General features: G+C 47.2%; 6 protein-coding genes across 6 annotated transcripts; 2 read left to right on the top strand and 4 right to left on the bottom strand.

The window, feature by feature from the left end:
- Positions 1–684: 684 nt before the first annotated feature.
- Positions 685–1,723, bottom strand: ATNIH1004_007145 (uncharacterized protein; the record flags this gene model as incomplete). The annotated part of the gene is made up of 4 exons (XM_033571772.1): positions 685–1,051; positions 1,129–1,290; positions 1,357–1,413; positions 1,470–1,723. The coding sequence occupies 4 exons, from the start codon at positions 1,721–1,723 to the stop codon at positions 685–687; spliced, it is 840 nt and encodes a 279-aa protein (XP_033425087.1).
- A 1,130-nt stretch (positions 1,724–2,853) lies between these two features.
- On the bottom strand, positions 2,854–3,730 carry ATNIH1004_007144 (uncharacterized protein; the record flags this gene model as incomplete). Its single annotated transcript, XM_033571771.1, has 4 exons — positions 2,854–3,167; positions 3,296–3,353; positions 3,427–3,559; positions 3,660–3,730. The coding sequence occupies 4 exons, from the start codon at positions 3,728–3,730 to the stop codon at positions 2,854–2,856; spliced, it is 576 nt and encodes a 191-aa protein (XP_033425086.1).
- Positions 3,731–4,490: 760 nt separating this feature from the next.
- ATNIH1004_007143 (uncharacterized protein) lies at positions 4,491–5,794 on the bottom strand (the record flags this gene model as incomplete). The annotated part of the gene is made up of 3 exons (XM_033571770.1): positions 4,491–5,051; positions 5,306–5,474; positions 5,661–5,794. 3 exons carry the CDS (start codon positions 5,792–5,794, stop codon positions 4,491–4,493), a joined length of 864 nt encoding a protein of 287 aa, XP_033425085.1.
- Positions 5,795–6,211: 417 nt separating this feature from the next.
- ATNIH1004_007142 (uncharacterized protein) lies at positions 6,212–7,209 on the top strand (the record flags this gene model as incomplete). Its single annotated transcript, XM_033571769.1, has 3 exons — positions 6,212–6,430; positions 6,501–6,720; positions 6,788–7,209. The coding sequence occupies 3 exons, from the start codon at positions 6,212–6,214 to the stop codon at positions 7,207–7,209; spliced, it is 861 nt and encodes a 286-aa protein (XP_033425084.1).
- A 300-nt stretch (positions 7,210–7,509) lies between these two features.
- On the bottom strand, positions 7,510–8,451 carry RPS9 (40S ribosomal uS4 domain-containing protein; the record flags this gene model as incomplete). The annotated part of the gene is made up of 5 exons (XM_033571768.1): positions 7,510–7,984; positions 8,070–8,168; positions 8,247–8,265; positions 8,333–8,370; positions 8,438–8,451. 5 exons carry the CDS (start codon positions 8,449–8,451, stop codon positions 7,510–7,512), a joined length of 645 nt encoding a protein of 214 aa, XP_033425083.1.
- A 255-nt stretch (positions 8,452–8,706) lies between these two features.
- ATNIH1004_007140 (60S ribosomal protein eL21) lies at positions 8,707–9,414 on the top strand (the record flags this gene model as incomplete). Its single annotated transcript, XM_033571767.1, has 4 exons — positions 8,707–8,742; positions 8,811–8,878; positions 8,949–8,996; positions 9,090–9,414. 4 exons carry the CDS (start codon positions 8,707–8,709, stop codon positions 9,412–9,414), a joined length of 477 nt encoding a protein of 158 aa, XP_033425082.1.
- Between the last annotated feature and the right edge of the window lie 2,535 nt (positions 9,415–11,949).

Below are 11,949 nucleotides of genomic sequence, written 5' to 3'. Positions count from 1 at the left end.
TACTAATATCCCTCGATTTACGGTGTTCTAACTTCAGAGCACCTAGATTATGGTGGTGCATATTGCATGCATTAATTAAATTTCAATTACTTCAGTCCTATCCTTATCAACTATGTAGAAATACATACAATTTATACGTCCAGGTACGCCAAGTCTCCTAACCAACAAACGGAAAGAATGCCCCGACATCCACAAGTGTATTCGAATGGTAATGTTACCGTGACGCCCAGCGAAATCTTAATTACGTCCTTCCTCTAAACAAAGAGTACAGAGTACTGGCAGTTTAATTGGCTGAACCAATCAGCTGCTCCTGCCAGGAACAAAGCTACCACCAATAGAGTTCGCGTGGTCCCGTGCCTGTCCGAGAGGTCCCAAACTTGGTTACAGTGGTTCAGAAGGAAATGGACTGCATTATTACGGGGTAACATTTTACCAGCCTGAACATGAAGCTCCACCAATGTTTTGCGGGAAATCCGGGAAGCGGGAAATCCGGGAAAAGAACCAAACTAATTATCTTGGTAATCAAAATAATCGAACACCTTCATACCTCAAATTCTCGACCAGCACAGATCACCTAGTCTCAAGCCTTCTATAAAGTATCCGTTATAACGGCGCATCGATGATAAATACAGTCTTACTCTCTAAATATATATCCTCCCACCACCTAAGCCCCCCCGTTCTTCATCATAGCGTTGCCGATGTGGTCGAGTTAACCGTGCTCCAAATACGGAAAGGAAGCTCAACGCATGGATCATCTGGGCACACCTTAGTCCTGGAAAGCTTTTTGAACTTGGGCCCATTTGGACCCTCGGCGTATTTCTTCTGCCCAAACAGCTCCGGTCCTCCCGGTAACGCATCGTCACCCCACTGACCGTTGAAGTATAGCCAATTGACCGGAAAATTGGAGTCGTAGGGCTTGAACGTCTCGTCGGCCGCATTATAGCTGTATGCATAAGTGCTCATGGTGGGATCCCATAAAGTGCCCTGATCCGTGGTATCGACAACAAATCCAAAAGGAAGGTTAAGATGGGGAATGGCATGGTCATGGTTGCTAGGCAGGATAATTAAAACTTGTCAGCGTCGCGAATATGAAAGAAAACAGAAGGGCTGGCTCTGGAGATAACAAACCCGGCAATGGCATAGTTCGCGTGGGTGCCTTTTCCCGAGTATGCGATCGGCCGCTTGCCTTTCTTCTCCGTAGCCTTGTATTTGAAAGCCTGTCCATAGGCATGCTGACTATACCAGATCGCTTGCGGTTCGCCATTTGAAAATCGGATCATGTTATGCTCCCTGTTCTTTGTGGTAAGAGAAAAATAATAGCAAAAATAATAACACTTTAATTGCGGTTCAACTAACCAATCTCCCATATGGTCACCGAATTCCATGTCTACAACTGTATTTCCCTGGTTGTACCTTTTATAACAGTGAGTATGACGCTGTCCCCATCCCAGTTTTCCACTGACACTTACGCATAAAAGTAGAAATAAAAGGCATCTACAGTTCCGTCACCGTGGTCATTGACGATAATAGACGAAGAGACAACATCCTCGGACTTGCCATCCTGGTTAACAGGAGCGCCGTAAAACCATGACGGAGTCGGATCGGCATTAATGCCCTCTTTGGATGTCAGGTGGACGCTTGTGTTTCCCAGATCGTTCAGTTTGTCGAGGTTGTCAAGTGTCAGGGGCGACGGAGCTCCTCCAATTGCTTTCCAATCCACCATTGGGGTAGTGTGTTCAAGTTGTTGCACAATCCCGGAAGGCTTGTATGGGTCTTCACTATGTAGCCAAACCAGTGGGGCTATTGCATGGGTTACCTTAGGATGCACAGTCGATTGTAAACTCGCCCGCATATCTTACCGTAGTCTAGAACATAGCCAGGTAAACCCGTCGCAACTAAATCCATTGAAACGGTCTTTTAAACTGCAAAGCCTCTAGTATGAGAAATGTACTCTATAGGGGAGGGAATAAACGGTACCTCTTCGAGAAGGACTATTTATTCTATACCAGCACAAATAAAGTAGTCTTCCAGTATTTTACTTCGAGGTGGAAAATGCAGATCAGATTTACAAGACTACAAACTCCCTTTAAGAGACAACGAGACAGCCAGTCACGAGAGAACCATAACCAATTGGGGAGGATTAAAAAAAAAAAGAAAAGGAAAAGATCGTCCTGGATGGTTTGGGTTACATGGCAACGATTCAACTGACCAAGACTGACCACCGTGGGGTCCATTTGCATTAGCCCATATCTTCAGGGCTGAAATTCAGGTCAAAGCAGCTGATAAAGGCATTACAGCCAATGCATTCTGCTTGGCTTGCCTCGTGCAAGAGAGGTCATCAGCATTGATCCTTTTCCTATTAGTCAAGCTGACTGACCCCCCGAGTCATTTTTACAATCTGAGTGTCTTTCGTGCCTTAGTATCAGTGCCGACAGACAACGCCTTATAATACCTCCGATAAGTATGACCAGGATTCCGCCAATTGCTTTGGTGTAGAGTTGAACGTGGGAGGGATCGACACGGTCATGTTGGTCCCGTCGGAATTGTCCGATCCCGTGATGGCTGAAGTCGATCTATCTGTTCATGCTCTGCGCTATGGATATCACCCGGCCCTGGGCACTTATCCAGTGACTTGGTCTGCAGGATGGATGATGTGTTTCTTTGGAACTGCGACACTGATATGTCCATTTAATTTGGCTGGTGGAACGCAACATTGTGCCCCTTCGACTACTACTATGAATTCCGTGCCCAACATCGCCCAGTCCAAATCAGCCCCGTAGGTTCCTACAATACATCTTTTCTTTATACACCTAAGCCTCTGCAAATCAGTGAAACTCAACTTCGATTATATATTTACTCTTTCCTGGCGCGTTCTTCCACTTCCACTTCCGCTTCCTTCTTTCTCTGCCGCTCCTGCAACAATTTAAAAACTCGCAAGTCTAAAGGAACCCTATCTCCCAGCCATGTCGCACGCTGTGTATGATTTCGTTCTTCTTCCTCTTCCACCGTGTTCGGGTGGATCAGGGCGCTTAAAGGCCCCCGATGGATGACGAGCCACGGGACGAAAGCCCCGAACTGGGCCGGCGTGAACAGGTTGACTTCAAACATGGCGACTGGATGCGGACCTATCGGCCTGTCATAAAGGGGATAAATGCGCAGCTCGGGAACTACACTGCATTAGCACGTGGATGCAGATATCTCACAATCGACCATCACGCAGTGGCCACATCGCATCACTGAATGACAGCACCTCAAACAGAGGAAAGCAAAACATGTGAAGAAAAGGAACGCTTACATTCGCGCCTGACCCTTTGCCACAGAGCTTTCGCATAAGCGGCCTGATCTGGGTTATTCTGTCCGACCCTTTTGTCAGACCTATCTACTGCGTCGAATGGTGGCTTTGTCGGTATACGAAATCAGACATACCTGGAAGTAGTAGATATGGATGTCAAATCCGCCCTGTTGGTCCTTCGCCAGGGGATCTGGAAATTCCTCGTACGCTTTGCTCAAGATACCATGTTGGGGGTTTATGAGGGACTTCCCGTCATCACTCTTTACCCTATTTCGTATACAGTCAGAATTATGCTTTGCCGTGGAAAAATGATTGCTTTATGATCCCTCGTAGAGAATTAGACATCCAAATTGTCGGGATCACTCACTCTGGGAGTGGCTCCAGATTCTCATACCCTTCAAGAGGTGAGGGGTAAGAAAATGCGAACGCGTCTGTCATGGTCGCCTGCGGAACGGGGTTAATAAGGGTCGAGTTAATCTCCAGCCCAGATCTAGCTCTTAGTTCTGTCAAGAGTAACTAACCAGCAAACAATATTATATAAATTCAATCAAAATTAGTAATCATTCTAAGTGCTGTCGGTCGGTGTTAAGGCTACGGGGGGCTCCTACATATGTATGGTTTTCACGTGTCAAGCAATGATGCGATTTTCAAATTGTTGAGGCAATCGGCAACACTTGCGACGTTTTTCCGCATTCTGACAAAGCCGCGGAACCGAATGGATACTATGTCTTGGCACTTGATATGTAATGATTGATATGGAAAATGAGGTGACCAATATGTTGGAATGTTGTAGCTCTGTTTAGATAATAGGGATGTGGTTTTACTAATTGATTGGAATAGGATTGGGAAGGAAAAGGTTACATTTGTAAAATTATGATGCCATGGATAATTTTCATATGCACGGAGTACGTCCGTTAACTACCTAGTATGTCATATATATACTCTCGGACCTCTTTCCATGTAGTGCCATATCGACCCAAGTATACTACAAAATATATGGGGAAGATAAGATGAATCTAGTACCATAGTATATGTCTTACATCATTTATGTCATTATTCATAATGAGCTGTCCAATTAAAGGTACATTAGCTTCGCTTGCAAAAAATGGATGCAAAAAGGTTAAAAAAAAAAAAAAAAAAAATAAAACCCATCAACGCCAGAACACCCGAAAAAGATCCCAAACGGTCCTTTTCATAACTACCAAGAGGCCTTGACATCAATATGCCCTTCTTTATCAACAAACTTTCCTCGGTCCCACTCTCGGCCTTCCCCTTTCTTCGACCACTTCACATCTTCTAGTCTACCCTCGGAGTCGTGTGCTGTTGCTGAGGTAGTATTGCTCTTCCACCTTTCTACAAAGGAATCATTAAATCCAGCCTCGCGCAACCTCTCCTCGCCTTTCTGCCGCCAGCGCGCTCGATCATGGAGCGCCTCAAGGGCAAGTTCCCAGTCGTCATCTTCTGTCATAAGTCCAGAAACTGGACGGCGAAAGGATGTGTTTTTCGTAGACGGACCGGCTTCCTCTAATTGAACATCCAATGAAGGGTCATAGTCGGGAGCGAAATGGGCATCAATATTACTCGAATTGGGTTTGTAAGCACCTCTACCACGAGAGCGGATTGGTGGACTACTGCCAAAGCCATCCTCCTTCGGGGGGAGAGGACCCACAAGATCCTCCAGAGGGTCCGATTCACCTCCATCCTGAGGGGTAGGTGTAAGGAATGATGATGACTCTTTGCGAGTGTCGGTAGTCTCATGCTTTCGAGAAGATTCATGATCGTGGGGAAGGTGCCGGTGGCTGCGCTCATTATATATGTCTTCCCGGCTTTCGTGAACCCGGGGTGATCGCGAACGAGGCCGTGATAATGAACTAGAACGCCTGCGGTAATGTCGATGGCGACTGCGAAAATCTATGTCTCGACTCTTCCTCGGGGAGGGACTTCGCGATCTTGTCCGACGAAATGACTTGTGCCAGCTTCCCTTAACTTCGGAAGTCTTAAATGTATGCGTACTGGAACGTTCTCTGTCCGCTGATGTTGAACGGCTTCTATGTCTCCTTCGGTGCGAACGGTATCTTTCAGAGCGATCATCTTTCCTTTCTCGTCGTGAATCTCGATTGTCTGACGTAGGTTGTCGATGATGTCGACTCCTTTTGGAGTCGTGCGCTGCTTGGTCGCGCAACTGTCGCATTCGTGCCCTGGCATCCCTCTCTTCCTTTCGCTTCAAGGCCGCATTATGATTGTCTGTTTCTTTGATAATGTGGCGTAGGAATCGTGTGTTCGGTTTGGGAGCGGCTCCAGTAGGCCTGTGGAAATTTACATCAGTTCGGGGGATTAATCTGATATGGAGTTAGGTCTAAGTTCTCACCGTTTCGGCAAATAAGCCCCTAAGCCTTGCGTGGAATACTTCAATGAGTTATTCCGCGCCTCCCTTGCAAGAACTTGGGCTACATAGTCATCGCTGTTGACATCGCCACTTGCTCTCCCAGTATTGGGAGTCATCTCGAATGATCGTACCTAAGTAACTCGACTGGGGGAGGAGAAGAACCATGAAAGGTAGGACGGAGGTTCTTAAATAGGAGACACCGGGCAAAAGTAACGTCGCCTGTCACACTTAGCGACCAATCAAACAGGCATCAAGTATCTCACCGATGCTGGATGCAAGGGAGGAAGAAATAGCCGTATGAACTCATCGGAGGGCTATTGCCACACCGCCCGGCGATCAGCGGTCGTCTAGGATGTTTGTTTATCTCCACATGTTCTGCCGACGCGCGCTATTCTCACCATCCACTTCATAGATTGTGGTTGCGTTGCCTCAGTTTTACTCCTATATAGTATAGTCAGCTCTTCCTTTCATTCCATCATTTCATCTGTCACTTGCAACCTCAGCAGTACTGCATTGCCCCAGGGTTTGCGACCATGACAGAACTATCTCATACAACAGCGCTCGAGAAGCTCCATCGAATGGAGCAACAAGACGGCTCTTTGGACACACATCTTGCAATTGTTCGCATTAGTGAACCGATCTTCTCTCCAGACGGTAGTTCGGCGCCCACGCCATCCAAACGCAACTCCGATGTCTCTACGATTGACAATCCCTCACCCGTATCCCTTGATGCAGATCTGACCCACTACAAGGTGCGACCCTAGCTTTTGGCTCGAAACATCGTGAATAGAACAAATTCATTAAAGAAATTACCGATCATAGGAATTATTCTCGAAACTACGTTTTTCCTATGTCGAGCAAGTTACAAAGGAGAAATTCCTACGTGCGATCGTAGGGGACCCACCTTTAGTAGTTGGTCATAATGAAAATGTCGAGCTGGAGGCACAATTAGCGGAGGTGAAGGCCGAACTTCGTGCCCAAAAAGAGGAGGTGCGGGTAATGATTGAAGAGATGGAGAAGACAGGACGGGACCTTTCAAGGCGTGAGTGCTCCCCGACAATGCTGTAGTCAGTCGCGGTGATAGCAGATTTGCTAATGTTCTATGATAGGCTACAAGAACGTTCAGCTTCAGATGACACAACTTTCGACTCTTCCTGAATCCATTGAGAATCTTGAGTCCACAATTGCGGGGTTGCGCGCAAAACGGATCGCTACTATGGACCTGTCCTCCTCCCAAAATATGCCACTCCCTGCAACATTATCCCTTCTATCCGAGCGAGAGGCGGAACTTTCGGCCCTTGATAGACAACTTGCAGCAGTACAGAACACTCTGCCTCGCAAGACCAGAGAGGCAGAGACGATAGAGCGAGAGCTAGGAGTGCTTGGGAAGCGGAAATCGGAAGCTATAACACAAGCCCAAGAAGCCAAGAGAAAGAAACAGGAGGGAGAGAGCGATGGGCTTGAGGAGATGGGTAGATGGTATCGAAGTGCAGGGGAGGCTCTGAAGGGTCTGGTTGGTGTTGGGGGTTAAGTTCACACATGGGTTAGCTGATTGCGCATGGTTTCATTCACGGTGTCTCTGGGAGGACATGGCGTTGATTTGGATCTCCTTGGAAATGGGAAATGGAATTGGGGGTTTTGATTTCATTTACTACAATTGGGTATAATGTGAAGGGTATTTGGGTTTCACAATTTAGCCATAAGACTATTTCTTTTTTCGTTCATTGAATGGCATGATCGTACAACATCATATACTATGCTGCAGTCACAATAGAACCCCCAAATTTTAAGCTCCATCGCGAAACCCGTCCATACTCCATGTTTTAAGCATTTACTCCTCCTCTTCCTCTTCGTCACCATCACCGCCTTCAGCGGACTTGGCCTTCTTGCGCTGGACACGTCCAGGGCGGCCACCACCATAGGGGGAGGTGAGAGCGAAGTCAATGTGCTTCTGGGAGTCCAGGCGGACCATGTAGGAAGGCACGTTGACGATCTGCTTGCCGACACTATTTTCCAACAGGTTAACAAAACAAACTTCTGGATACGCGATGAAAAATAAAGGCTTTCCATACCGAATGTGACGCTGCTTGATCAGGACACGGGCGTGGTGGATGGACTTAGCAAGGCCAAGCTTGTACACGCAGGTCTGCAGACGACGCTCCAAGAAGTCCTCGACACGGAGGGCGAGGACGTAATCGAGCTTCATACGGGACTCATCGAGCACACCGATACGGACCAGACGACGAATCAAAGCATTACCTTCGAATAGACGCTTGGGGTCCTTCTCGTCGAGGGTGAGCAGCTCACTAGAAACTCGACGTCAGCATTCAAGCTATCCTTTCGCCCCGTGTTATATCACGGTATTTCGTCATGTAGGGTTGGGTCGCATACCGAGCGGCACGACGAATCTTAGACAGAGTGAGCTGGACACGCCACACCTCACGCTTGTTGCGCAGGCCGTACTCGCCGACAACCTTCAGTTCCGAGTCACTATTCCAACCAAATTAGACACAGAACACACGACATAAACAGAAGCACGCTTCTGATTAGTGGCCGGAGAGTACTAACAGACGAGCCGACTCGAAAGCTGTGCAAATATTAGCATTCTCCCCCAACTTGGAATTCTTTTCATTTCTTTGCACAAGGCTACTTACGACGACGGGGGACCTTGTAGGTCTTGGAGTAGACGCGACTGCATTGGAAGAACGCTAATTAGATCAAATACAACAGCGGGAATCGCTATAACACTGTATACTCACGGGACAGGGGCCATGGCTGCAGATTACTCGTTGTCGTTAGGTTGTCGAACACACCAAACTTCACAAAACTGCGGATTCACAAGATGAAGATAGAGCGGAACTAAGCGAGCGATGGTGGAGCCGCATCGGGCTTAGGGCGAGGGTTAGCCCTGGGATGTGGATACCCGCGCACTAAGAGTCCGAAGAAGTCTACGGTCTACAGGCGGGTGGTTGAGGCACTTCTTCGTTGTCGACAAGTTTCTAACTCCAGCACCACCAACACCGCCGACATGGGTCACTCGCACGGTTTGCGATCCGGCACTCGGGTATGTTGTTGTCAATAAAATGAATGAGAGGATCGGTCGTGGAAGTCGTGCGCTGACGATGATTCTAGTATGCCTTCAGCCGTAACTTCAAGGAGAAAGGTCAAATTCGCCTGTCGACCTACCTGAAGACCTATCGGTACGCTGAAAATCTCACCCGCCGATTTCTTATATACTGTGTGAGGTGTGCAGGATCTGATATTTTCCAGGGTCGGCGATATCGTGGATATCAAGGTCAACGGTGCCGTTCAGAAGGGGTTAGTTTTATTTCCGCCCGCGATATTTTCGGATGGAACGCATATTCTGCTTTTGAAGCGGTGATGGATGGATTGCTGAAAATATTGGAACAGTATGCCCTACAAGGTCTACAACGGTAAGACCGGCGTCGTCTACAACGTCACCAAGTCCTCCGTCGGTGTTCTTCTGTACAAGGTTGTCGGCAACCGCTACCTCGAGAAGCGCGTCAACATCCGCATCGAGCACGTTAAGCACTCCCGCTCCCGTGAGGACTTCGTCAAGCGTGTTAAGGAGAACGCCGAGAAGAAGCGCAAGGCCAAGGAGCAGGGCATTCACCTCCACCTCAAGCGCCAGCCCGTTATGCCCCGTGAGGCTCACCTCGTCCAGGGTGCCGCGCCCGAGACCATCACTCCTATCCCCTACGACACCCACATCTAAGCGAATGGAATGGTCGATGCGGTTGTTCGGTGTTTCTGGGTTTTCTAATCCATGGGTGGATTTTGCATTGAGATGAAGCAAAAAACCAAGGGGTTCTCGGATGTACGAGCACATCTAAGCCTGTGCATAGATTCCCCTGAATGAAGAAAAAAACAGACTTTGATTCCCTTGTTCAATATTGATTGCCAACGTTGGTACTTATTTCGTTGCCTCGGTTGCTCTAATGCGATCCTCATGGCTGTCTGTTATCTATGACACCAGCTTCAAGGGCTCTCAGTATGCTGCTCTTAGAGCTCGTTGTGTCGGTCAACTACATTGGATGAAAACCAGATAAACCTACACACTATTCACTGGCCTCCCTTCCGTAGATGAATTCGATTGCCTGTTGTGAAAGATTGGCACTGTGCCATATGAGTTTGCACCAACACAGTCTTTTTCCTTGATGGTTTCATAATTCTCCCCTTTCCTCGTATTGTCGGGCTAGGGTAATAAAGTACAAGGAATTCAAATACCCATATCCCGGATCGGTATCGTAGTGGTTAGATTCACCGGCGGAAACGGCCGATGATTCAATAATATGCTTGGTATGCTGACGCAGTGGAGTGAGAATCGCCATTCAATTCTATGGTAGGTATCTTCAAGAAGGTCAACCATGAAACTGCTTATAGTTGTATTCTAGATCATCCATTTACATTCACAAATGATGTAATAGGCTATGGACTGCTCCAGACGTAGCACTGCGTTCTGTCACTAGTGGAGAGTCATCTTTGAGATCCATTAACTCAGCGACGATCAGGTATAGCTACTGTCAAAATCTGCTTTAGCCAAAATATTGTTCCACTTGAAATAGTAACACTACAGTCTAGACCTCGTTCTTACTTATTAGGGTCAGATTTGAAGTGAGTGGCGAAAATCACAAGGCTGTGAGGCACGCAATTCAGACCCCATCGGGCCTACAATACTTCGGCTACATTATCAATTACAATGAAAATGGTCTTTGGATAAACCTCGAACTGGAGCTGCATGTTCAGGGACACTTAATGTGGCGCAGCTTCTCTTTTTCAAGCTTTTGTGTTAGTTTTCTGCTGCGGAGCCTTGTGAAGTTTAGCGCGCAGAGTATCTTTTCAGCTGGAGCTTCTCTTGCGTCTCGGAAGTTTTAGTTATTTTATTTTCCTCGCCCCTTTTCCGTATTTCCAACATTTGCCAAGAGTGGCTGATACCCCTTTCAGATCCAAAAGCCCTCTGGAGCTCTCTCTCCGACGCCTCATCCTTGTTTGCAGATATGTGCACAAATGACAAATACGACCCAAATTGCATTATGTGGAAGGTAGTAGATGGTAGAGTAGTATTGTATGCATGATGTCCAGGCCTTGTGACTTGCGGATGCCCTATACGTCATCAGATCTACGGTATTGGTGCTCTTCTCCGAAATTACCTGCACTCTTGGATGTAGGAGTACACCTTGCGCGGTTTTCTCCGCATAAAGATGCCGATGACTAATAAAATGACTAATCAGATAATTAAAATCGAAGTTGGGGGAGTCCAATCATTAGTATCCCGTACATGCATGGGACATAGTTTATGTACAACACAGCAAACCAATTTGTGGCTGTACAGGACAGCGAGTTCCGCTTTGATCGGCCGTGGAGAATGTTATATACGGAATACTAAGTTCATTTAACCAAAGCACATCTGCTGTACTTGGTTGTACTGTGTGGTTCGGGCCATATCGGAGTACTGTTTACGGAATAGTTAGTACAGTTGGCGCTCGAGTTTCTGCCCAATAATTGCTACGGGGCCCCACCAATCGCGCTGTTTAATGGTTGCACGGAGCAAGGCCGGGTGGGGCTTTAGGAATATGACTGGTATTGTTGATGGGAACAATGAGCTGTCTACCATAGTGGACTACTAAGGTACGGAGTAGTAGTCACATATTCCTGAGTACACCAGATAGAGGGAGTGAGGCGACTCCTTAGGTAGTGAGGATCCTTGGGAAATGTCCCGGCGAATCTTTTTGCTTTTTCCCAGGCAGCGACTTATGGCCCAATTACAGACTGGAGGCAAACAGTTGCCTAGAAAGTATATCAGAATGTATCAATTCTATGCTGCATGTCATGTGGCTCGGTGGCTAACCCCAGTAGGTAGGTGATTCTCCTGCTTACATAGCACCTACCTAGGTAGGATAGAATGAGGCTCAGAATCTGCTTACTGATATTATATGGTGTCTTAGGTAGGCATTCGCAGGGCACCCATGAACACCCGGGTACTGGGCAGTGATCACAACCTGGTACCTCGATTGGCAAGGATTCCGAAGGATTTCACCCTCGAGGGTGAAGGTTGCGACTGAGCATACATCTATGATAAAATGGTATCTCCCCCAAAGACCCTTCTCATGTTTTGTTTCTGATCTTTTTTCCTCCCCCGCTCACTTATTTTTGGCCATAGGTTCGTTCTATTTTTGTGTTTATAACTATTCTGCTTGTTTGACTGCTCTTCCCTGCCCTATTAATTCCGATTACTTTTCCCCTCTTTTTA

The sequence above is a fragment of the Aspergillus tanneri genome (genome assembly GCF_003426965.1).
Source record: "Aspergillus tanneri strain NIH1004 chromosome Unknown AapTan_7_pilon_pilon_pilon, whole genome shotgun sequence".
Taxonomy (NCBI): Eukaryota; Fungi; Ascomycota; class Eurotiomycetes; order Eurotiales; family Aspergillaceae; genus Aspergillus; species Aspergillus tanneri.
The sequence above is the reverse complement of the archived record's forward strand: the minus strand, read 5'-3'. Positions and strand labels throughout refer to the sequence as shown.